Source organism: Colias eurytheme, chromosome 20 (genome assembly GCF_061535395.1).
Source record: "Colias eurytheme isolate Ceu_HAF_F1 chromosome 20, ilColEury1 Martin Lab GWU primary, whole genome shotgun sequence".
Taxonomy (NCBI): Eukaryota; Metazoa; Arthropoda; class Insecta; order Lepidoptera; family Pieridae; genus Colias; species Colias eurytheme.
Window position 1 is genome coordinate 9,899,122 of NC_142999.1, and position 26,644 is coordinate 9,925,765.

The 26,644-nt window shown below is 34.8% G+C and overlaps 1 protein-coding gene across 3 annotated transcripts in view; it reads right to left on the reverse strand.

Moving 5' to 3' along the window:
* Window positions 1-933: 933 nt before the first annotated feature.
* Window positions 934-26,644, reverse strand: part of LOC149899894 (uncharacterized) — a 35,786-nt gene continuing 10,075 nt past the window's right edge. For 2 of the 3 annotated variants that reach the window (XM_090113798.1, XM_090113799.1), the window contains exons 2-8: window positions 6,591-6,793; window positions 5,433-5,537; window positions 4,574-4,804; window positions 4,214-4,404; window positions 3,500-3,569; window positions 2,905-3,027; window positions 934-2,241 (exon numbers count right to left, since the gene is read on the reverse strand). In XM_090113798.1, coding sequence (XP_089969924.1) covers window positions 2,011-2,241; window positions 2,905-3,027; window positions 3,500-3,569; window positions 4,214-4,404; window positions 4,574-4,804; window positions 5,433-5,537; window positions 6,591-6,761 — 1,122 coding nt within the window. In that variant the 5' untranslated portion in view covers window positions 6,762-6,793 and the 3' untranslated portion in view covers window positions 934-2,010. The remainder of the gene's footprint in view (window positions 2,242-2,904; window positions 3,028-3,499; window positions 3,570-4,213; window positions 4,405-4,573; window positions 4,805-5,432; window positions 5,538-6,590; window positions 6,794-26,644) is intronic. The other variant, XM_090113800.1, reaches the window with a different exon arrangement.

The following is a 26,644-nucleotide window of genomic DNA, read 5'->3' on the forward strand; positions in this document are numbered from 1 at the left end:
GGAGACAAAGTTGCTCGTGCGCGCTAGCTCTTAGAGCATTAAACCAACTCTGTAACCGGCCAAAATATTAAACATACCTGACTATGATGTATCGAAACCGGTCGTAGTTTTTGGTAATAAATAATCGAAATAAAAGTGGAACTAGTGAACTGTGCGTTTCTTTTAAAAAATCTATCTATAAAATGCAGTTCCATCAATAGGTAACAAAACGAAGTATAAATAATACAGTCAGTAGAGTTTCATTTTGAAACAAATTTAAATCAAAAATTTTGAGTGACAAAGTCAAAACAAAATGTCTTCATTTTCATAGAAAATAGAAAATAATATTAATTTTTGATCCAATTTTATCATAACTAATACGTTATTTACATGATTCATTCGTATGTATATTTTGATCTTTATTACTATCCACAATACATATATATCACATCATTCTTTCAACTTCTATGTAGCTATATATTATATTTTCTAGACTAAGTTTCTAGCCTTCGCAATTTGGAGATGAGTGTTCTCCAAAAGTCATTGATACAAAATATACCACGTGCGGCTGACACGGCTGTTCTCTCGAGGGTAAAGAAGCCGGTGTACCTCGCGCCTCGTGGGCCTCGCGTGGTCGCAACCGAATCCTTCAAACCGCGCCTCCCTCGGTCTAACACCAAGATGTCACATAGAAGATGCTATGTTGGTTGTATGGCAAAACTCATTGACTCTTTTCTTACTAATTACTCGTAAATTTGATGAGTTTTAATAAGTGTACGTTGAAGTCAAACTTGTGTTCGTGTTATAAAGAGTGAAATGTATTTTGTATTGAAATTAGAATGAGAAGCCATAGTAGATTTTTCAAACGTAGAAGCCATGTATAATACAAAAATGATATTTCATCATGTAATAGATTTTAAGGGATTTTTAGGAAAAGCAATAAAAAAACGATGATAACTAGTAACTATTCATTTATTTTACACAAAATTTCCGCTATAATACATATTTACAAACGTAAAACGAATCGAGAATGTCACATTATAAAAAGCTTGAGCAAGACGGCGCCGCCGTCCCCAGACCTACTTACACTAACCTTACGCTAACGAGACGCCGCCGCCCGCCGCCTCTCCGCCTAAGTGCCCACGGGAACTCGATCACAGTCCGCCCTACGTCACATAGCACTGGAAACCATTTGCGATTGTCTATCTACCAATTCTGCTTTCAATTTTAGCGTACCTCATTTTGTATTAACACTAAAACTTCAGCGTTTGTTATAAGTATTTTTCTTTTGTAATAAATATCACAATCATTTTGTTTTATGGGCACTTTATTTCAGGTGCGTATTTGAAGATGTTCAGGGTTGGTATCACCATTTATTAATTACAATCATGTAGTGCGCTACGAGTAGCCTAGCCTCTCAATAAATATAGGTCACAACCTAAACAACTTTCACAGATTAATTTATATCTAAATAATTTGCAGTGCTTTTGTAACCTCACTATTTAAATATTCAGCTTAACTCGCTTTTCAATAACATAAAATTATATAAATAGCAACTGGGAAACCGGTGTCGGAGCTTAACTAAATAGAACTTAGTATTCCGTTATGCAATGCAAGCGAGCTTAACACCGCGCCACCGAAACATACATAACTTAAATAACATAAACAAAAGCATAAATGCATACCCGGAGTACAAGTTCTACGAAGTCCTGTTTAACAAAAACATGAAAAGTCGAGAAGCTGGATTTGATTTCTCGTGTTCAGTCAAGCTTTGGAGAACGCGTCGCGGCAGCTCTCAGCCGGCCTTACGTTGATCAGATATCGAGCCGAATAGAGGCAATATAAAAGTATAAAAACGTTCGCTTCGAAGAGAAGTTCGATTGATAATTTACAAGTGTCGTAGTATCACAGCACACTGATAACTTATCTAGGAATGGGAAGTATCTCTTAAATAGTATCTATCTGTTGGCAATCTATTCGAGTGGAGATCTGATCAGGTTGCCGCCCAATTTTTTCTAAAGGCGAGCGAATTTAAATGATGGAGGTGATCAATCGCGCCTTGAAGTTGACTATCCTCTCGGAGGTCTGGGCGATGCGGAGGATGAGGTCCTGGATGAGGTTCGCGATGCCGCGGTTGGCGATAATGAACAGTCTGGTGATGGGGCCGGGCACGCCCTCCGTGAGGTTGTCGCCTTTGCCCTCCTCGCCCTCGGCGGCCGCGTCCCCGCCTGACGACGCGCCGGACGACGAGCCTGCTACCAGCTGGAACACCATGCTTTTCATTAGTTTCTAGTTCAATATTCAGTTATCTCTTACTAACACTACTGCTTTACAGATCTGTAGCATTAAAGTAAAAATCTGAGATCTGTAAATCAAGTTTACTTCGTTAATTTTTTTTACAAATGTTTACTTCAGTAATGCAGGAATTTGACCTAGGTATTTACAATGTTATTATAATAATTTATATATCGACTAATTTACATCTACAATTTACAACACTTACCTCTAAATTAAAAGTACTGCACTACATCTACATCTAATATTACACATAACTTAGAAAATCTACAAGATGTTAGTAAGGAAAGAAGAAAAGGTTAGTTGAAATGTCTAACTACAGCCGACTACTACAACTAATCGACTCAACAACGACCGCAATGCAACCTGCAACAACTACCAACAACTACATTGTGTTCGTGTTTCTAGTAATTTCTATGTATGTGCCTGTGTGGTGATCTATATTCATAATATTTAGAGTAAAATTGACTGTTCATCGTGATAATGTCATATTTGAACCGGTAACACTTTATGTACAAGTATAAATTGAGGTCACGGTCTTTAGTTATTCCATTAGCCTCGAACGAGTTTGTTACTAGGTAGTTGAGCGACAGGCAATTCCACTCTAAAGACAGTTGTATTTGTGTGTACTTGTGGGTCGTTAGGGTCCAAAGTGGCGGAATGCGAGGCAGTGAGGCCGACGTTGAGGGAGTCGGTGCCCGCAAACAGACGGAAGGCCGTTCCCGCCGCGCGAGCTACCATTTCTGCTGGACGCTGCAACATCGTCTCACATTCGCACACAAACCAACTTACAGACCGCTGCCGTCTAGAATCCTTTGTGTCAGTGTCATATTATATTGAACCGGAAAACAGTTCTTTATGAAAAGTTAACGCGCGCCGGTCAGATAAAACATCGTGTCTAAATGAAGACGTTACACATGATCTTGATCAGAATTGAGCCTCACCGTTACAATGCTATACATAAAAAATGACATCTCCTGGATATAAACAATTTGATGATGTTTTAAAATGAATACGACAAAATCTGGAACTAATATCTGCTATGCTTATTGTTATAAACATGACAAACGATAATAATATCGGGTAATTCCTTGCATAAATGTTTGCTTAGTGCCTAATACCCTTACGATAGATGTTCAAGAAGGAATGTAATGGGAGTAAGAAGAAAAAAGATAACAGAGATAGATTGAAGACGTATGAAGGAGGTAAGCGGTTAAATACATACTCTGACGACGTCAAAGAGGAAGTTGCCTGAACCTCCGCCGGATGAGCTTCCGCCTCCGAAGCTTAAGAACCTGAAAATTTATAGTTTTTAGTTTAACATGCAAAAAGTGAACTTGTTATGGTTTAGAATTTATTCAATCTATTTTTTTAGAACAAATTAAAGAAACGAACCACCCATTACAAAGTCTTTAGACAAAGCTTTTTCCTCAGGTTATATTGTATTTAAATCGAACACATTGATATCGCCTACGGAATGAAAACTAACGAAACAGTATTGGAATAAAACATTAGAATAAATTATTATAGTTTATTGTTAGGTAATACGACTATGTAGCGCTTTGAATGTTACAATAGAAGTTACGTGAACGAAATGAGCGCTTGTACAGCCACAGGCGAATAAAGAAATAATAAATCGTGCGAATTGAAAAGTTTGCAAAAAGACAAGTAACGTTCTCGCTCTCAGAGTATTGTTCATTTAACTGTTGCGAGATCAGTGAACGGCCGCGACATGTCGAACGGTGACGTGAATTGAATTATTATCATACTCAGAGCAACTCTCGATGTCACACGCGGGTTGATAACATTTTAACCTCCCTCTCTTTAGTCCCCATTTTCAAAGAAATTCCGCTTTGGTTAGGTTACATAGAACATTGTCTTTGAAAAAACTCATCAATAACATCGCCCAGATAACGGCACAGGATAACTATATGTTTACCTCTTGTTTCTATTTTCTTCGCTGTCGTCAGCGTCATCGAGCGTTATTTCATCGATAGAAGCAGAGTTGGTCTGCGCGGCGGTCTGCTGGTCCTCGCTGGCGGCCGCCTGGTTGTCACCGAAGGCCACGCGCACCTCCGCCTGCTGCGACTCCGCTCCGGACAGCAGCTGGTTGTCTTCGGCGAGCGCGTTCTGAAACACAAAGCTCGATCACTGCGGGAAAGGGTTGCGCGGCAATGATGGTTAGGTTATGTGGAGATGGGGTGACGTGACACGTGCGGTCTGCGCGCGCGCTGCCGTCTTGGGGCAGGCTGATGGAGCGATGATGCGGCGCTCATGAGCGATAATGCTGCGCTCATACCGGCAGGAAGAATAGCGCACGCTTGCGTCTGTTGGGTGCGGACGTGGTGGTGGTGGAGGGGGAGTCCTCGTCCTCGTCCTCGTCTTCGTCGTCGTCCTCTATCTCAACGGTGCCGCCGCCGCCGTTGGTGTTGCCGCCGCTGTTGCGGTTCCCTAGGAAGGCGCGCAGGAAGATGGGCCCGAATATTTTGAGCACCATGCTCGTTATCTGCTGTACCTTCTGTTCGATAATCTAGAACATACACAGCCCTTGGCGTACCATTACTGATATTCTAATACTTTGCACTCACATTTTGTTGATCTCGTTTTATTTGCTTTCAATTCATGCTAAAACATCAACGATAATTTCTATGCATTTTTATACTCCTGTATAATTTAAGAAGTAATAATCAAAATATTTTTGCAAAGTATAGATGAAAACCACACTGAAATATTTTTATGGAATTATTATCTTTATAACAACAATAATTATCTATTATTTTCCCCTTTTTGAAATAATTACAGCTCTCTGATAAATTATGGAGGATAACTCAAATTACAGTTTCAAATATTTGAATACACGCACAATCAAATGAAATACTTCAGTAGATATGTTTATCCGTCACATAATAAAACATAGTTATTAATTCAATAGCTCATCCAAGCTCCACATTAAACATAATATATATTGAATTACACAAACTTAGCACAAGTTTAAGATTCAAATATTTAATGTCGTCACACATGAGGGTATAACTCAAACACAGAGGAGTTAAATGATCCGTGGCTGTGTTTCTGCTGTTTGTAGTATTCCGGATCTAGCATAATTAAGAAGCGTGTGACGTCACGGGTGACGTCACGGGCGAGGGTGTCTGTGTTACCTGTGTGAGCTGCGGGAACAGCTGGCGCAGGATGCCGATGGTGCGCTTGTTGCGCTCGCTCAGCTCGGAGCCCGGGGCGCCCAGGTTCAGAGTAGCAAGGGTTTCCTGGAACAATATGCCGTTTATTGTTACGAACTTATTACTTTCAAATTGATTTTGTTATGTTACTCGTATGATACAGAAATAAATATGCTTTTAAATATTAAGTAAGTACTTCAATGCATGCATCTCAATGATAAGATATAATATAATATTATTATGTCCTATTTAGAAATGTTTGCACACTATACCTAATATTTTCTGTAATTTATAGTCGTGTATGTACATTGTACATATCAATATAATATTAGCGTGCTTGTAGGTTGTAAATATTTGTAATATTCGTGCTTATTAAAGTCAAAAACAATACACAATAAATTAACTTTATACGTTTATTCATTTACTTTATTCGTAACATATTGAAAATTTATTTCTCTGGAAATGTAGAGTGTAGAGTTATAATACACTGTTTTGTTCTATATGCCTATAATCCGTCTTGCTATGTCATTGTGGTCAAATAAGAATGTGTATAATGATGGTGACTGCATGTAATTCTGCATAATTACAACAATTAACCGAAGATTTCATAATTACACACTATTATATACGTGAGGGCAAGGATTTGAACTCCGAAACTATCGTCCATTGCCCACTAAATACCACAATAATTGCAATTCCCATACATTTAGCAATTATCTTGGCGAGAGATCTTCCGCACGCGATATTGTCGTTCTAACTTCTTCCCTGCGGCCGATGACTTAATAATTGTCAAGCCATGCTACATTTATATGTATTAATACTGGTATTTGTTACGTAACTCCTTATGTAAGAACAACTGGTGCATGCGGTACAATATGAAACGGGTTCTTATAATTATGGTATTTCACTTACTGAACTACTTACGATCATTTTCCATATTTTGATTTGTAATTATATGAACGAAAGGAAAATTTTAAATGAGATTGAATAATATGATAATCATATATTTAGATTTCATATTTAGATATTGCCTCATTTGATCGATATTTATTCACAGGATTAGGCACTGATTTCTTTAGCCTTGATATATGTACATTGTACAAAATTAAAAAGTTAGAAAAGCACAAAAATCTAACATACTTGTGCGCTGTTAGCGGGAGCGATGATTTCGATGATTTCAGGTTGCGAGTCGAGCGCGGGGTCGGGCTGCGGCGCGGGGTCGGGCTGCGCGGCCGGCTCGGGCTTCGCCTCGGGCGCGGGCGCCGCCGCTGCCAGCGCCACCAGGCCTAGTATGAACAGTGCGCTTCTCATTGTGATGATTGTTGGCTCTGCGTGATGATTATCTGTAACAAATTAACGAATAATTAGCTACGAGCTCGATTACAATTGGCAAGAAACAGTAATTGTGTAATTGTTATTGTCTTGTTGTATGTTAATGTTATAAAAACATACTTCTGTTGAGGTTGATTCAGTTTAAATAAAACGATGGTTTACATGATTTATTCTCTGTTTTTATTTTATACCAGAAAGAAGATAAAATGTACGAAATAATTTTATCGGACGTTAATAACTTTATGGATATAAATCTAGAGTTTTCTGATGATGGTCAGATGGTCTGGTTCTTAATAATTGTGAAATTTTCCATTATTATGACATACATTCCGCATACCGTAGGTAATATTTCTATTGTTATATATTTGTAAATTGTCAACAAAATTGTTTATAGAGTCGGTGTAGCGCGCCCACGCGAGCGGGTTGCAGCTGGCAGCGAGCGGCGAGTTGGTCGGCTGCGGTCGCCGGTTGCGACTTTGAACTCATTCCAAATGGAAAGTTACGAACAACCTTCACGTTTTTATACAATAATTTTATTATTCCACTTTTATTTCTTAACAAACATGCGTATGCGATAAAAGTCCTTAATGTTACGAAAATAGCGAGGTCAGTTTCCTTGTCTGTCCGTGCAATTACACCGGCTAATTAATATGTGACAAGTGTCACGCTAAAGTGCTATTTCAACTTTCCGGTCTCATTTAAAGTGTCATTATCTTTTATAAACGAATAGAAGTCTCCTTCGTACTTATATTATATTATTTCGTACGCAAAGTTTATATTAGTTTAAACCTCATTGATTGGTCATTGATCGATTATTACAACCGAATAGAGTTATCACAATATTGTTTTGATAAGTATCCCCGCTATCGCGTTGTCATTTTAACGGCGTCTTCCATACATTGTCAATAACTTCGGCTCCACGTTTTACGACACTTGTCCGTGTGTCCATCGCCAAGTGTACTCAAAGCTGAACAAGCCACTTAAATATGAAGTGCGTAAGTTTCCGCGAGCAAAGGTCACGCCTTGGCCCTACGGTCGTCGCGGCGACCGCGCTACACCGCCTAGCTGTGGCGACCTGCGACCCGCTACCCGAATGCAGTTTACATTATACCGCTTTTTATTATTTGTACTTTTATTTTACTATCTTTTCATTTGCTTCTATACTGGAAGCAAAAACGTGATAAATAACTTAAAACACGCGTGATTATTATTTCCGTAATATTAATGATATATTAACAATTAGGTAACTGTGTTTTATTTTTCTAACATGTTTATTTTATTGTTCTTTTGAGGTTTAAACGCAGTTGGTAATTGCGGATTACAATAGCTTGTAAGGAGCGAGCACAACAAGGCGCATTTTTGTCAGTATTGCCAGCTACCAGCGGAGCGCGGTTCCGGCTTCTCGGCGACGCTCTGGATACCACGATAAATACTATATATTATTATTTATTACCTATTCGATAATAACATATTTTCTATAATATTCTGAAGGTCAGACATGCCCTTTATTACACAGATATTTGCAAGAGACAATCATAAATAAGAATAAAGTCCAAGCTCTACATAATTCCGAATACGTCGATGAAGTATTACTATTTCATAGAGTTCTCACATGATCATTGATTATGTGTACTTGAATTATTCAAGTTTTTATCAAACATTAGTGTTAATCGATTAATTCTAAAATTTCAATAAAGGATACAATAGATTTCATACGACGTTTTTATAGTACTTGTATTTTAAACAATCAGTTCGTTCAGTCATTTTTTTATCGGCACTTAAATTATAATTATTGTCCGCTCAAAGTTCTATTGTATTATTGCTTGAGAATGACGACAGATTTTGTATTACTTTGGTATGTATTTGCTTTTAAGGCTGTTTATTAAATTAGCACTTGTTTAATATTTGATTGCCACAGAGCTTACTCAATGAGTGCTTCATAAAATGTTAATTCATGTAAATATTCGTTCGATGTTTATGATGTGTTAATCAATCTATCTGTCAATGGTGACACTTATTTACATTTTTTATAGATTATTATCATAAGTTGTATTTTAGATTATGTATTTTTATATGATAACCATTTGTAGTTTATCTTTGAAAGAAGCATGAATAATTTATTATTACGAGCTAAAAATTATTATTATATTAAGTGCTTGGTAAATAAAAATTTAATTATAAAAATTCAACCATTCCTTTTATTTTATTGCTATCATTTTTATGACCCGAAACTTATAGAAAAGGAGGGTATTTACTTTTTATATTGTGTTCACAAGTAGAATAATGTTTTACGAACGAAATATATAGGTATATGACGGAGCAGAATATCTTTTATTTTTATGTGTATAATTTATCATTTAAAATGTATAAACAAACAAGTAACATGTTGCCATGAACATCTGGACCCAATTAGAATCATATGCAATTAAATTGAAAGAAAAAATATTATTAGGTATTTCTATTGTTCCTAGTGTATTTTTAATTGTATCGGATAAGAATATCAATTTTTTATTCTATCTGACTTACAGTTACAACATGTGTTTATACCTACAGTTCTACGTTTAATAATTGGGGCATTGATAGTTTGTATTAGTATATCATAATATGTCTATCATAATAAAATAAATAGTTTAAAAATGTTAACGTTTTTTATCTGTACATTATTTTAATGTAAATTGTAATACAAAATGGAATCAATCGTTCAACTTTCTCTGTACAAAAATACGTCACTTGTATTTAATGTTCACGTTCATAAATTATAGTATTTCACTATAGCTTTGCGCAAATCAAATATCGTGATACAAATGAGGCAACACTCGAAGGTTAGTCGGAGCTTACAGCCGGAAGTTATTTTCACTCTTTGGATGAAGGTTTCCACGAAATCGCTTAACGGTTTAATTACTTGTAGGTACATTGTAATTACTTTACATTGTACTTACTTATTATTTGCAGCTCTATATGATTAACAAAGGTACAGATAGTAACACCTCGTCTGATATTTAACCGACTATTTAGAACGATGTTAATCGATATTTTCTGTTAAGGGGGCGCATAAAGCAAAATAACCAATCTTCTATTAGATGATACGTGTAATATGCAAGACCAAATCTAAAAAATAAAATATATTATATCAAACTAGATGATATGTTCAACGATTCTGTTTAATCAAAAACATAAAATATTAAAATTTACTCGATAAAAAAAAATCACCAAGTTAGCTCTAATTTTCACACTTTTACGTTTTCTACTTGACATGGTAATACTTATTATGATTTTTTTTTCATAAACAATTATATTAAAACATTTGCAAGATATTTGTCAGAGCATTTTGTGTAATTACTTTTAGTTTTGGTTTTATCTGCGATAAACCACTTTTGGCGCTCTTTTTTTCTCGAGATAAACGTTTGATTTTGTCACGATAAAAGTGGTTTATAAGCTTAGTAATTTAAGCTCTAGGTATCCTACAACATACGTGAATGAGTACATTCAAAATATTTTATTGTTGAATTTAATAGCAAAAGCGTGAACATTCCGAAGATCGCAAGATGTATAATGGGTAAGTAATGGCGGCTTGCAAGCGATACATCACGGGCGCGACCTCGCCGTACGTAACCGCAGACACAATGCATACTCAACTTTATGGCGTTTAAATTGTTGTTTGTGTTTCTTAAACGGCCATCATGTTATGTAGTCTCTAGACTGATTACTTAACGAGTCCTTAAGTAACAAAGCACCCAACTTGTGCCAGTATTCAATACATATTCATTTATTTTGTTCAACGTTATAACTTAATTCGTATAACATAGTTGAGTCACATACATTTATAAGTTAGGAAGCCTCTCACTGCTGGCCCCGTTAAGTAGCCAACATAATTAATATGTTTTTTCCTCTACGTGTTACAAAGTAGTGTGGTAACTATAATTTGATACAATATCGCAACGCTCGGGCTCAAATTGCGAGCGGTCGTAAACTCTAACAGTTTGTGACATCGTCGACCGATCTTGTACAGACACGCGACAAATACACATTTAACAGTCTATATCTGAATTTCTATTCTAGCCTATATATAACGTGCACTTAAAGATCATATTTGCACGCATGTCTCCATAATAAACGGGCAGCTCTGGGCAGTCCGCAGCCGATGTAGGACTGTAGCAAAATATGGAATTTTAAATATGGGCTATGAAAAGAGGGTGATAGATGGATTGATAAGCTGGGTATATGGGCACTATGGACGACAGACGTCTTTTCGATAGTAAAACATTGAAAAATGATATTTGCACGCATTATTATTTAAATACGTGTCTGTGTGGTCGAATATTGTCCGATACGAAGTCATTGGGGCGGTTGCCTCACCGCAACTGAAAGATAATTTAACTGTTGAGAAACTGAGCGGTCAATTTATTACTTATTTTATTACTTATTTTTGTCTATAAAGTGCCTGTACATTATGAAAGACGATATTTTGTTCGTGACGAATTTATCGCATCATTTTAACGATATATAATTATTAAAATTTATGTTTTGAAGTATCTCTTATTTTATTGTTAAAAGCAGATATTAAATTAATATTATTACATGATATTATTAATGCGATATTAAACTTTAAATATAATGGCAGAGATGGTTTCGAAACGACAGTGTAGCAAAATTACATTATCTGTGCGCAGTGAAGGTTGGTGGTTAAACACTTGATCCCGAATATAGACTGACCTTAGACTGCACTTTATTCGAAACATTAGAACTATATATAACACACACAAAAATATTATATTACACACTACAGCGCAATTGATGAGCGTCATATAGGTACTTGAGATAGAGACATTTGTTACATTCGAAGAGGTTCACAATCGGAGCATATCGATAGGCAGATACAAGAAGTACCTACACATGCAATCTTTTATTACTTAAATATTTATTAATTTTATTGGTAACACTCTACAGTAAAGTCTTTACCATTTTCTCATATGATTATCATCACCAAAAGCTTTTGTTTCAATTTTAAGTTATCAATAAAATGCCCTACAATCTAGAATCTATATAATTATTAATTATGTTTTAAAATAATGAATTTCTAATATCTATAATATGCTTCGATTGTAGAGTCGACAGTAATAAGTTAATGATATTGTACTCTTCAATTTTTTTTAAACCGTTCAGCGCTATAAAAACAAAGGTTTTCAGTGCATTTTAAACGAATATAAATTTGTACACGCTTATTTATTGATATGAATAATATGACAATTATCATTTTTAACGTAGCATTACAATCGATGGTAGTATACGTTACGTTTCATTAAGATCCAATGGTGATCGAATCGACCTTCCTGCTGAATCGTGGTTCGTATGTCTGTGATGGCAATTATCGCATTAAGTAATCCGTCATCCGTCAACATAACACACAAGCAGATAAACATTCACACGCATTAACCGTCGCGCGTCTCGGTCAATTACATACCAATAATTATTGGCTGCCATATTCATCTACCTATTAATTATCACTATAACATAGTTTAAAGTGTAAGTGAATAATTATTTACATTAAAATATTGAGATTATGTTTATTTGCATGGGAATAAAATTTATTGTTTTTTTCAATGAAAAAACAAATAACGAATGTGTTCTTATTATGTATGAAAATATTAAGTCACAATATATACTACATTTCGTATAATTAGAAAATTGTACGAGCGATAGTCTGAATATAACGAAAGTATCTCGTAACCCAATAGACCAGCAGAATTAAGTAACGTCGGGTAAAACCGAGCGCTCCTAAAGACAACCATTAGCGTTGAGTCATGTCAAATATAGCGTTTTCTAAATCGGTTTAAATCGAGACCTTAATACCACCCACTTTAATAATTATGCTGTCGCAACGATTGACAAACAGTGAACAACATTTATTCAAATACATATTAGCTTACTGCTTATGTCATTATACATTGGATCAACTCTTTTAGATCACTATCAAACAATTTAACACCAAAAGATTGAAATATTCCACGGTCTGTTGATCAAAACGTTATAATGTTTTGTGACGTAAGTTTTATTTACAACACATAAGCGTGTCAGGCAAGGAAACAACAATACTATTATTAAGCAAACATAATGACTCCGCGTTGAAGTTATACTATTTGCTAGTTATGCGAAGTGATTGTTATTTGAGAGTAGATGGAGAGTGGACAGTCGCTCACGTAACGCACGCGCCGCGAAGCCTTCCGCGGCTCTATCTTCCTGCACATCGACGGAGACACCTTCCTCGTATATTAATAATAATTAAAGAAGATGGCTATTTGTACACTAATTACGGTAGTATGCACTATTGTACAAACATGACGCGTAATCTAGACATTGTTTTAAAAGAATATCGTTACTATCAGGGTTCTAAAGGTATCATTGAAACTAGCCTGATGACTTGTTCGTTTCTAAAAAAATTGTACCGATTAGCAATTACACTTTTCAAGAAAATTGTACTTACAGAAAACTGTTAAATTAATTATAACTTGGCAGTTATCTATAAATACTACTCAACAAATAGAAACCTTTAAAGGTATCTAACACAACCAATTATAGTTATTAAATATAAATATCTAGCAATAACAATCTGAAAAGGTATTTATTTAATCTGAAAGTTAAATCGGTTTACAACACGTGTGAGGCAACTGGCGCGGGCGCGGGGAAGTGACGAAAGGCTCCACCGGCCGCGGCGCCAGGATGCGCCCCGCCATACGTGGCCATACACTGACCACTGATCACTGGCCACTGGTGATAGATAATACGATAGCTCCATCTTACTCATTGAACATCAACATTATTCATCAGCTAAACACTGTATGTAATATTATAATATGCTATTTACTCGGGTGAACATATCAAGCGGTTCTAATGACTAACAGAATGTAGTAGAGTGCGTTTAATTACGAGAAAAATGCAAAGGAAATAATATTATAACGATACACAGGAGCAAAAATCCAAACAGTGGGATTATTTAAAAATATATAATATACTCATTATTATAAAATTCTTGTTTGAATCCATCACGGCTCATTAAATCGTTTTAATTAACGAATCAAAGCAAGGACAAGTGAGGCAATGTCATTGATAATAATGATTACACAACACACTTGTCTCCAAGCGCATGTCAGCTGCGCGGCCGAGCGGAACCCCATTGGGGTAATGAAATAATTTGCAGAGAACAATACCTCCCACGTAAGTTGTGAGTGGCGTTTCCGTGCGTTCGGAGACGGTCCCCTTATGTGAGTCACGAGTGTCCGCTTCATGGATACAGATTATGTGTTATAGTTTACCGCATATATACTAGATTTACTCTTCATGTAAATGTAGAGAACAACAGCTGTGTTATGCGTTCATTGTAACTTTGGTACGGGGTGAAATTATTGGTAACATGATGCTTTAAAGATCATATTGGTTGCTGGCAGCTTTCATGTAATTTACTCACAATATTGCCTTTCGATTGTAATTATGTATTAACATCATCGTTATCATACAAAGCTATAAGGAAATTAGTGATTATTTATGTTTTTGCTGGCGTCGATATCGATTTCGAGTATCGATATAAGTGTACTCGTATCAAACAGCGAGTTGAGCGCGAGTAAACAAACACTACACTCGTTTGTGTAAACTTTATCTTTTTAGGATTTGTCTTGAGTGCTCATAAAACATTTGGTATGTTATTTCTCAATAATATAAGTGTTCTAAATATTTTTTTATAATACTTAAAGTTATAGTACTGGTAATTTTTTCATGACATGTAGTGGCATAATATATTAAATATGTAATTATCTTTATAATATTATACGGCCATTATTTTTTGTCATTTCGCTATAAGTTGTTTTGTACAGTTTTTAATACGAGGAAGTGTATTACAATCTGATACAAAAGCCTTTATAGTACCTACTCAGTGTAATATTTTTATTATTTGTTTTTTATTTCCTCAATTAAAATTATAATGCTGCGATTTGCATATTATAATGTTTTACAGATATAAATTACATAAATAATAATATTTTGTTACATAATATTAATATTAAGCATAATAACATAATGTACCATAATATGGTAATTGAAGGGATTCAATGTTCACACATTTTTTAATGGAAATATAATATGATACGTTACATAGGCCAGTGGAAATTAACATTAAATGCGCAAAGCACGATTTAGTTCTGAATTTTTGGTATGTTGTTTGGATCAGTTAGGGTGATGTAAATCCCAATTTGCAACTTCGAAAAAGTTGTGCTCGCTGCGCACCACGTGATAAACTGCGAAAATTTTGGACTTTTTTCACTTTTTGCTCTAAAAGTCATAAACTATGCGTTTCCGACAAGTATGATTCAGTACATAAATTAAGGTTATTAAATTTTCAACAATTTAAGTCTAACCGCAGCTCTCTAAACCTTATAACGACTAAACTGTGGCCATTCGAAGATGGTTCATTTTTCCCGAAATATTGAAATTTTTAGTTTTGCTCCCGTTTGAAGCAAAATATTGGCAAAAACCGCTCGTTCTATGAGAAGTTCGTTAAAGTTGTAGTGCATTTAATTTTCTTTCATAAGAGCATAGAACAAAGTCTGTGAGACAAATATTTCACACACAATATCTGAAAAACAAAAAGAAGGTAGAAATAGATTTTTAAAGAATTGAAACTGAGAGCATATAAAATCATAAAAAGGATAATACTTTTTCATTTGCAGGATAGGTAATTAACAAAATTACAAAATTTGGGAAAGTAGGAAAAAAGATTATACGCAAATAATAAACTGCGAAAATTTTGGACTTTTTTCACTTTTTGCTCTAAAAGTCATAAACTATGCGTTTCCGACAAGTATCATTCAGTACATAAAGTAAGGTTATTAAATTTTCAACAATTTAAGCCTAATTACAGCTCTCTAAATCTTATAGCGACTAAACTGTGGCCATTCGAAGATGGTTCATTTTTCCCGAAATATTGAAATTTTTAGTTTTGCTCCCGTTTGAAGCAAAATATTGGCAAAAACCGCTCGTTCTATGAGAAGGTCGTATAATAAAGTTGTAGTGCATTTAATTTTCTTTCATTAGAGCATAGAACAAAGTCTGTGAGACAAATAGTTCACTCACAATATCTGAAAAACAAAAAGAAGGTAGAAATAGATTTTTAAAGAATTGAAACTGAGGGCGTATAAAATCATAAAAAGGATAATACTTTTTCATTTGCAGTATAGGTAATTAACAAAATTACAAAGCTAATTAAATTTGCAACAATTTAAGCCTAACCGCAGCTCTCTAAACCTTATAACAACTAAGCTGTGGCCTTTCAAAGATAGTCAGTTTTTCCCGAAAATTTCAAATTTTTAGTTTTGCTCCCGTTTGAACCAAAATATTGGCAAAAACCGCTCGTTCTATGAGAAAGTCGTATAATAAAGTTGTAGTGCATTTAATTTTCTTTCATTAGAGCATAGAACAAAGTCTGTGAGACAAATAGTTCACTCACAATATCTGAAAAACAATAAGAAGGTAGATTTTTAAATAATTGAAACTGAGGGCATATAAAATCATAAAAAGGCGCAGTTTATCACGTGGTGCGCAGCGAGCACAACTTTTTCGAAGTTGCAAATTGGGATTTACATCACCCTAACTGATTCAAACAACATAACAAAAATTCAGAACTACATCGTGCTTTGCGAATTTAGGGTTTTTTAGTGTCGATTTCTATTGGCCTAACAAATTTTAAATACATACATGATAAGCCGTGAGAAATAACACGAGTTTCGAAAACATCTCGCCGTGGCAGCCTGTCGGCCTTCTGTGCGACACCGACCACTTTTGCTGTAGGTATTTATATTCTACATCACACCGAGGTTATTACCAAATATATTTTGAGATACTTTGAATTAATTAATGTGCTCTTTTATTGATTTACTATACAATCAATTAATATTCATAATTGCCTCGTCAAATTAAATATAAGGAATTTATAATATACATAAACTACGGCCTTCATACAGGCATTGAATACAGTATAAATTACAAATAACAAAACGGACCATTTACTTGACCCAAATAAAATATTATCCGCCCTATTGTTGACTAAAAAGGAAAAGCTTTAAATCGATTGTTATAATATCTATTTAATTTGCAGCCAAACCATTCGAGCTAAACCGTTCGCGAAATGAAAGAAGTGTATTGCACCGGAACCGAACGATTTACCCCCACTTCCCCCCTCACGTTACCTCGCGTCAATGACACTTATTCATATTATAAAACTAAACGAATGATTATTGACATACAATATGCATAAAATAAGCTTTAGATTTTAGAGGACAACTAAATAATCTTGAAAAATGTCATACTTATTTTCGGTTTACAATTATGGCTTGACATCTGAATCATGAATTTTTTATTCATATAAAATGACAAATTATCGAGATTGGCCGAATTAACGATAAATTGAATCTTATCATTGAAAGTAAAAGTATAAATAAAGTCACGGTCGAGTGTACACACAATAAAAGCTGGGTTGATTTTAATTGAGTCATTCATATGATTTAAAAACATAATTCGCATGTAATCGTAAATTCGCAGGTCGCGGAAATAATTGAAGTTCACAAGAATGGTTTGTGGTTGCAAAACTTATCGATTATCTGGCGTTGCTTGTTGCCCCACACGTGGTGTTGCCCCACACGCATTGTGCGATCTCCGCTGCGTCCGCGCACGGCACCGGGCGGCGGCACTTCGTCCGCATTGTGTGTGTTTTTTCGAAATATTGGTACCTATCGTTCTTAGAGTATATTATATACAGTTAGTATAAAATACTCTAAGCTATCGTTCCCGTTCGGAAATTCTCAACTTTCTGAACAAATTATTTTTTAGGAAGCTGAAGGAATATTGATAAAAAAATGGAGAAATACATAGTATATTTAGTATCGTAATCTTTCAATGTGCATTTTGTTGTTGTGTATTTTGGAATTGAAACTGTGTAAAGATTCTCTTGTGCCAGTTATTACTCATATTTGTAATCTTTCATTGCGTTCCGGAGTTTTTCCAGAGTCCTTCAAAATTGCCCTTATTCACCCAATTCATAAATCGGGAGACTTAGATCAAATCCACAACTATCACCCTATATCTATCTTACCGGCACTATCTAAGATATTGGAAAAGGTTATCTATTTTAGACTTTCTAGTTTTCTCCGTAAAAATAATTTCTTCTCCAACCACCAGTATGGATTTCTCGGAGGTAAGTCGACAAATGACGCTGTAAATGACTTAATAAGCCACATTGTAGACAGTCTTGACAACAAGAAAACCTGTATTGGTATATTTCTGGACTTGGCTAAAGCCTTTGACACCGTGTCTATCCCCATACTCCTCAAGAAACTTGAAAGAGCTGGTGTCAGAGGGTTGCCGCTGCAACTATTATCAAGTTACCTTACAAGTTACAGACAGAAAGCAGGTTGTCAAGATTGGATACACAACTAGCTCTGAGTGTACAGTCACCTATGGTTTGCCCCAGGGTAGTGTACTAGGCACCACGTTATTTCTGGTGTATATAAATGAGCTATGTAACATACCTCTATCCAACGACCATGTGGTAACCTTCGCTGATGATACGGCTTTCGTCTTTAGCGGCAGTGGCTGGATAAGCACTAAAAAATCAGCGGAAGCTGGCCTATCTAAAGTGATGGCATGGTTGAATGATAATGTTCTGAGTCTTAACCTAGATAAAACAAAGTTTCTTACGTTTTCCTTATACAAATCTTCGCAGCCAAAGGACCTGACCATAACAGCGCATACGTGCATCACCCGAGATAATGGAACTTGTAGCTGCAAACAAATAATAAGCGCTGCCACCGTTAAGTATCTAGGTGTTCACCTAGACAATCAGCTTAACTGGAAGCATCATATTAAATTATTGTCCTCTCGTACACGCAAACTTATGGCTATATTCAAAAAGCTTCGCTCAATAGCTGACGAAGATGTCGTTAAAAAAGTTTATTATGCAATGTGCCAAATGCCAATCTATATTATGTTATTGCATTCAATCGTGGGGTGGAGCTGCCATAACTCAAATGCTGAAAGTAGAAAGAGCTCAAAGAGCGGTATTAAAAGTAATGATGGCTAAGCCCATATATTACCCCACTACTGCTCATTACACAGAATGCAAAATACTATCAATTAGAAAGCTCTTCATACTACACTGTGTTCTTGCTTATCACAAGCAGACGAACTGGCATGAAATAAAATTTGAAAAAAGGCGCAGGGATAAAAAAAAAAATAATTTACCGTTTGTCCGCACTGCAGCTGCAAAACGATTCTGTGTTTGTTTGAGCCCACTCCTGTATAATAAAATTAATAAAATATTAAACGTTCGTACTTTGACCTTATCCGATTTGAAACATAAAATAATCATCTTTTTACTTACCTTATCGTACAGCGAGACCGAAGACTTCATGAAAATTTAATACTCATAAATACTTATAAAGAACCGCATATTGATATTGAAATATTTTACACACTCGTCCACTCAATCTCTCAAATAGGGGAACATCACACACACACACACACACACACACACACACACACACACACACGAACACACAAACTGCATGCCCGAAATGTTATTTTTAACCTCAATTAGTTCTTAATGATTCTCTATTTTATATATTTATGTAATAGTATATAAGTTAAATTAACAATACTGGCTAAGTCTGGAGAGGAAGGCGTCGATCGTCTCTAGCACAGGTAGATATATTCCTAGTTGAGGCGATCGTCGTGTCTAAATTGTTTTTGTTTGTATGTATTGTTTCTAAATAAACGATTTTTATTTTTATTTATTTATTTATTTATGTTGGTATTGCAGATATCTATTGAATAAAGATGAGAAATACGATCATTAACGATTTAATTCATACTTTTATTACGTTTAATTAGTTTTGTACGTTATTGTTCTGAGCGAGCTCTGTTTTGTTGATGCGGCCCAGATTCGAGTTGACACTGTTTTGAAATCAATATTTTAATTGCGAAGAGAAACACGAGAAACAAAGCCTTGTGCTTAATTCCGAATAATCAGATATTTATCAGCCAACTAGCCGCCTTGATCGAGAGCCTTCAATATCGCTTACGGACCGTTCACTACGAAAATTATTTAATATTTTAACCGCAATATCGTATTTACATCACAATAATAAGTAAAGGTATGAGAGCTCTATTAAAAAATAAAAATATGTGTCACGAACTTTGGGAATATTCGTAGGTAAACATGTCGAATTATTTTTCATACAAAAGACATCAACGGGATTTTAAGCTGCGGCATGTTAACATCTGCGGCCAACCATTTTTTTATTTAATATGCTTCATTATTTATAAATAAATAATATAAATGTGTAATTATTATGGTAAAATGTATTATATTTTTACGATAATTTAAAGACTCTACTTCAATAAGTTAATTTTAGAAAACAGTCTAGAATATAAGAAATAAATTAATTAATTTGGGTATCTCCAAGTTATTTAAGTTTAAGAAAAGTTAATCAACGTAATCACTATTGTATTTGATGAAATAACAATTAGACAAAAACATCACAATTGTTTTTACACAATTAGCAAACGGAAAAACCATTAGTTTTCAACTGAATTTAACAATTACAATTTTCAATTCTATTGATTTTGTTAATTACGACAGAGGGTCGATGAACTCGCCGGGTGATCTCAGGTGTCAGGTGACATTCAGTAAGTGACATCCGTTAACTTTTATTTCATTTACCTCAATTTTCATTAAAAACAAACGCCTTATTAAAATAGTGTTTGTACCTACCTATAATTATTATATTTATCTTTTTTTACTGTCGTAATTCGTATGGATGTAAACAGTAGGCGGGTGTACATAGCAATATATCCCATAGCTGTGTTAAATCGATATAATTTATGGAGTATATAGTATATTTTCAATCAACTACATACAAACAAAGGTTCTCGATTCGACTGTTTTTTGTGTTTTTTACAACAGAACTTTTAAATGGGTAAACCGATATTGATGATTATTTTTTTGTTCGAAAGCTCTCCGATTGATCCCATTTTAATTTTGTTTTATTCTGACCGTTTAAAGGCGGTTTTGTATGTTAAAAATTAATTATCAACTTTTCAGGAGGAGTCAATGTCAAACGCGGCGCTCCGCTGGTCGGCCCGCGCGGGCGCAGTAGCGCGCCGCTGCGAGCGTTACTCAACTCCTTTCGCTTTCAGTGACTCACTGACCGCATAACACTCAGATGCGTATTCATTATAACCGACGTTGCTCTCGTTTCTATTGTATGGAAATTGGAAACCGGTAGAGTAAGAATCAGGAGATTACGATTATTATTTCGTCTTGTTAATTGCATTTTAAAAAATCCGCAATATTAGTTTCTTGTAGTAGTTTTACTAATAACACATATTAAATTTAAATAAAAAATATATTTTCAGACAATTTTCTATAATTTTTATATACACAATATATTTTCTTTCAGATGGAATGATAGTCACGTTTAAGATTTGACGTGATTGTTTTTCTCGCTTTGTTAAATCACATAGTACTGATTTTATCTTCATTTCATGTCAATTTTATGAAGAGAAAAAGTTCGGTTTGAAGCAGGACTTTATATGGCGGAAGCCATTTAAATTTTTGTTAGTAGATGTCAATTTTTTTATCCAACTAAAGCCAGTTTCTGACCGCTCGTAAACACATTACCTTATGACATAATCCTTGAAGCATAATTATAACATATTTGGGAACTATTTAATGATGTCAACATTTCATTATAAAATTTGGTGGCATTATATTAGAATATTTAATTAATTTATTGATTTAATTTATTTACAACTTTGGTATGCAATTATCTTCAACAAACAACATTAGCATTGCTTCAAGACAGGCAAAAAGTAATTATATTTTCAGTTGAACATAATTATATGTTTGTATAACTGTACTGCGCGAGCGGTTGCGCTAAGCGCCGTTTCGATGATAATTTTCGATAAAAACAGCTATCAATCATTGACTTCTAAACGTTTATTACATTTTACGTTTAATTAAAAAGGTTAATGTATCGCTACGATTACACAAAAGGTCAAACAAAATGAGGTGGCTAAAAGATGATGTATGGACATTTAAATATTATTAGATTTACGAGTGAAGGCTATTTCAATAAATATATTTCATAATTACTTCACATAAAGACAAAAATATGCATTAAAGCCTCAGTTTATTGCACATAATTGCAGAGCATACAAACCGAATAACATAATTTAATGACCTCTGCTTCGCCGTTTACTCGTTTAATGTTATATATCCACATTGCGTTGTTCATAATTATCGTGAACTATTTACGAGGTGAAAGGAAATTGGCGATTTTAAACTTGAATATTTTGTAATTTCATTTAATATATGTAATTGTATCGCGCAAGGTTGACAACTTCGTCTCAATTCTCTTAATTCGATTTAAAGTAGGTACATACAGACGATAATACACAAAATACAAATAAGGCATTATCATTCTTTGCAGAATGAAAATATTGACATGCAAGCGTATGTAGGGCATTATACTGGTTCATGATAAAAAATACCAACTTGCGTAACCGATATTTGTTATTCGGATTCTGACGTGTGACCAGTTCCTGATCAACTTGTCAAGTCCTAAAGTTAGCGAGTAAATTGATGTGTAACAATCATAATATGCTAATGCGACCTTCATCACCACTTACAAACAGTAAGCAGTAATTACAAATTTATTTTATTTTATTTTAAGATAAAAAATTACAACCTTCAAATTATGTAGCATTTTTTAATGACTTTTTTTGGTTTTAATATTAGTAAAAATTAAAATGTTTCTTACTAAATGTTTTATATCATGTACAAAAAAAAAATTAATTTTTACACAAAATTATTTTAAACTTGTAATTTTTAAGGTATGACACACACAAAAAGAACCAGAATTATTATTAAAACAATTATTAAAGCAAGACACTTGCTTTTTCAAGAATGGCATTCTATTATGTTTTTGGTATTATTGAGATTATTATCGTTTAATAATTAATATATTTGTTGTTTTTGTTGAATTAAAAAAGACGATGTATATAACATGTTTCAATTATGTATTTTATTATTGAACGAACTTGTTACCGCGCCCACTCCGCCTCGACAACCAGTACGACCTAGTTTCAGACAATATTAACTTAAATATCAGAATATTATGCCATTTGAAATTATGTCATTGAATCGCAGCTTTAAAGATATTTCGGTAACGCGTAGCTAAGGTCAATGATATGTTTAATTTATTTCTTACAATAATTTTCGAATATTTAGAACTTTAGAGTATTTATCAATAAATCAGCGATATTTGTTTACAGCTCTACTTTTTCTCTACTTTATAGTGTATAAAAATATACTAATACTTGTAGATACTTAGATAAGTATTGCATTGAATGTCTAATTTCGTAACGTAGATAACCGTAAAGTTTATAATCGCGAATATTAATCTCCTGTTGAAACATATTACTTCGTAACTACACGTTAAAGCTTAAAGGTTACTTTTTGCGCGTGACTCTATTATTTTCATGAAAAAGCCTAATTGACTTCTTTATGAGCTACCCAGTAAAAACTTCGTTTGTATAACAATATATAAAATATGTAGTTTTCCTAGCATATGCACTTTATATTATTTATTATTTTATTAGAATTGTTTTTCCTAAACAGAGGAAAGGAATTGAAGTTTCTTCTATTTATTTATATCTATTATCATACATAACATAATATTAACCCGCATCTGGATTAAAGACCTCATTTACTTATACTGTATCCATAGCAACCAGTTGAAAAGGAAGTCAATTCACTTTCGTATTGATTCGCTTAACCTCGCCTCTACGGTATTGCAAGTTGCGACACAATGTGACAGATTTACCGTATTCTCCAACTTTATAAGCTTTATGAAGTCACGGAAGCTCGAACTGTGCCACATGGGTCTTGTGTCAGTGATCCCGCAGGCTGGCGTGTGTGCAGCTGTGTGCGGCTGTGTGCGTCTGTGTGCGTTTGTGTGCGCGAGAAAGTGCTCTTAGTGACGCAATGAGTGACGTAACAGAACGTGCAGTTATAGTCTAGCTCCTTCTGAACACTCAATTTGTAATTAATTTAGAAATGCACTAATTATTACAACAATTAAATTTTGTAATTATTTGCAACGTTGTATTGTCTATACGTATGTGCCACATTTCATCAAAAGAAGCTTAAACGTTGAAGAAATAAATATTCCTCGTATTTCGTGAAAAAATTGTACCTAAATATATATATTAAGCAACAAAACACAGCGAAAGAGTAACTATTTAAATATGTTTATTTTAAATTCAGGTAGTTGATATGAATTTTGCATTCCGGTCGTGTAATTAAGTTTATTGCCTTACTTGGCCGTTATTATATTACCTGTTGTCGGACATCAGCACTTATGTAACATGCTGCCTGTCCTCATGACCGACTCCTGCGCCGCGCAGTGCGTATCCAATACAACTATTTATTTAATATTTATTGGTCATTATTGACGCGCTGAATCACATTTACTTGCTTCGTATTGAAGTGAATAATCATAGTCGTACAGACCATTTGCTTTTCCGTTAATGAAATAAATAACTAGACGAGAATAAGTTTTGTTCAGTAAATGGTGTTTGAAAAGGTACATTCTATAAAAGACGATTGAATAAAATAATTGAACTAACCAGCAATATTGTGCTCAGTTCAATCAACGAGAACGTGAGCATTCTCCGTCTATTACTTATTTCTCTCGTAATAAGCTGTACATTACGTCTCGATTACATCAATAACGCCGACTTCGTATAAAACACGAATCGTCTATTCTTGTCCTACATAGTATACATATAAAGCACAAGCCGTATAAGAGGAGGAACGAATTACAAACACGAGTGCGAAATGCAAAGAGGCCGCATTACATTGGTGGTCGAAGATGCACACAAGGTCAGGGTCGCGGCGCGTGTGTGTGTCCGCACCGCGCGTGTGTACGTGTGTGCTCTCACGACCATAGATATAATAATACACTACGACATGAACAGTTAAATTGTATGTCATTAAGGTTTATCTACATCTGCATTGTGCCAACAAGTTCACGACCGCGTAGACCTTACGAGTTTACGGTATTTGAATGAATGAGATCTCGTCAGCTAATTCTATCTCTGTAAATGGAATTATCATTTTCGCATTCTCGCAACATGCTCTAAATTTTTAAAATATTCATAATGCGCGGGTTAAAATTAAGTTTCGAAATCGATATCCATAAACTGTCTAGATAGACAACGATTTTTTCTAATTAGGTTGAACTAAGGTCTTTAAAATGCTGTATACAGTGAAGGATGAAGCAACAATCCGTAAGGCTCCATTAGAACACGATGCCCTTATACAAATCACCTGTTACGTCGAGTGTAGAGTCGCACGCGTCGCTAATGGCGAGGCTAACGGTCAAAGGTCAGAGTTGAGTCTCCTGCATTAAGTAATCGCGAAGAGCTTGCGACAGCCGCTTCTGTCTTAGGATTTGAACAAAAACACCTGACTGGCACACGATCCGTTGCACAAACCGTCTGGAACGTTCTGTTACAGTTTAAGTTATTGTTCGGAACGTGCGCGATGAAGTGAGCTTTAAATAAATGCTATTTTCATAAATATTGGAATTTACATTATAAAGAATACATTAACTGAAGTGTTTTATTATATAACAGCTTGACACACATAATAAGATGCTATTATTTAAGTTTAACAGGGCGAGTAATTTCGACTGAAATACGAAACTAGGTTATCTAACCAATTATGAATTAAAATAATGGTAAATATAGAAATCTTTAAAATATATTTTTCATAACGTTATCAAAGAAAATATCAAAAACAGAAAATGATAAAATATCTAAGTCGTTAATTTTCAAATACGATTTTATTGAATTCTTTAAAATTACAGAATTTCACAGCAATTAGTCATGATTTCATGCTCATGAAATAAATAAATACCATTATTCACATATTTTAAACGAGGATATGTCAGTTATTGTACCCATCGAATTCTTATTCCGTACCAGTTGAGGCTCTATGATGTAGATGCGCGGCGGCGCGGCGGTGCAGGCGCGGCGAGGTCGGGTCAACACACAACATACAAGAGTACGTCCCCGGAGTTACCCAACCCGCTGAGCTCACATCCTCTACCTAATTTGTCACGCGTTCAATTTTGTAACGACTTACGGCTTCACGTTTCCGTTTGTACCGTCATATGTACGTAATGGCAAATAAAAAATAAAAAAAACTAGCAAAAAAGACTTCCTCGTTATAATCAGATTGGTCAATATTTTCAGATAAAAATCTATTATCTTAATAGTTAAGGAAATAACGAAGTTTTTAAACGAATACGCAGTTACATAACTTAGCATAATATTAGTGTTTGACAAGTGAATGAAGAAACACAAAAATATGCGTCGGCTATATGAAGCAACGTGCGTGATGCAAGAATTATTGAGGAAGTTTCGCGTTATTCGTACGAGAGATGCAAATGGTGCAGCGTTGGGTAACCGCCCGCGCGGGCCGCACGCAACGCGCCCGGGGGTGAGGCGCCGCCCCACGCCCCATCGCGGAGGGAGGTTGTCTTGAATGAAATGATTACGATTTTGCGACTAGGATATACATGTTCATGGACGATGTTGTTAGAGTACAGTATTGTAATTATTGTTATCGGTGGAAAATCGCATCAAATAAATGGGTTATGTCAGAGCTGCGGTGGCCGGCGCAGGCGCGTCTCGCGTGTTTGGGAATGTCGGCGTTTATTACGCAAATTACATCACGCATGTATATATTT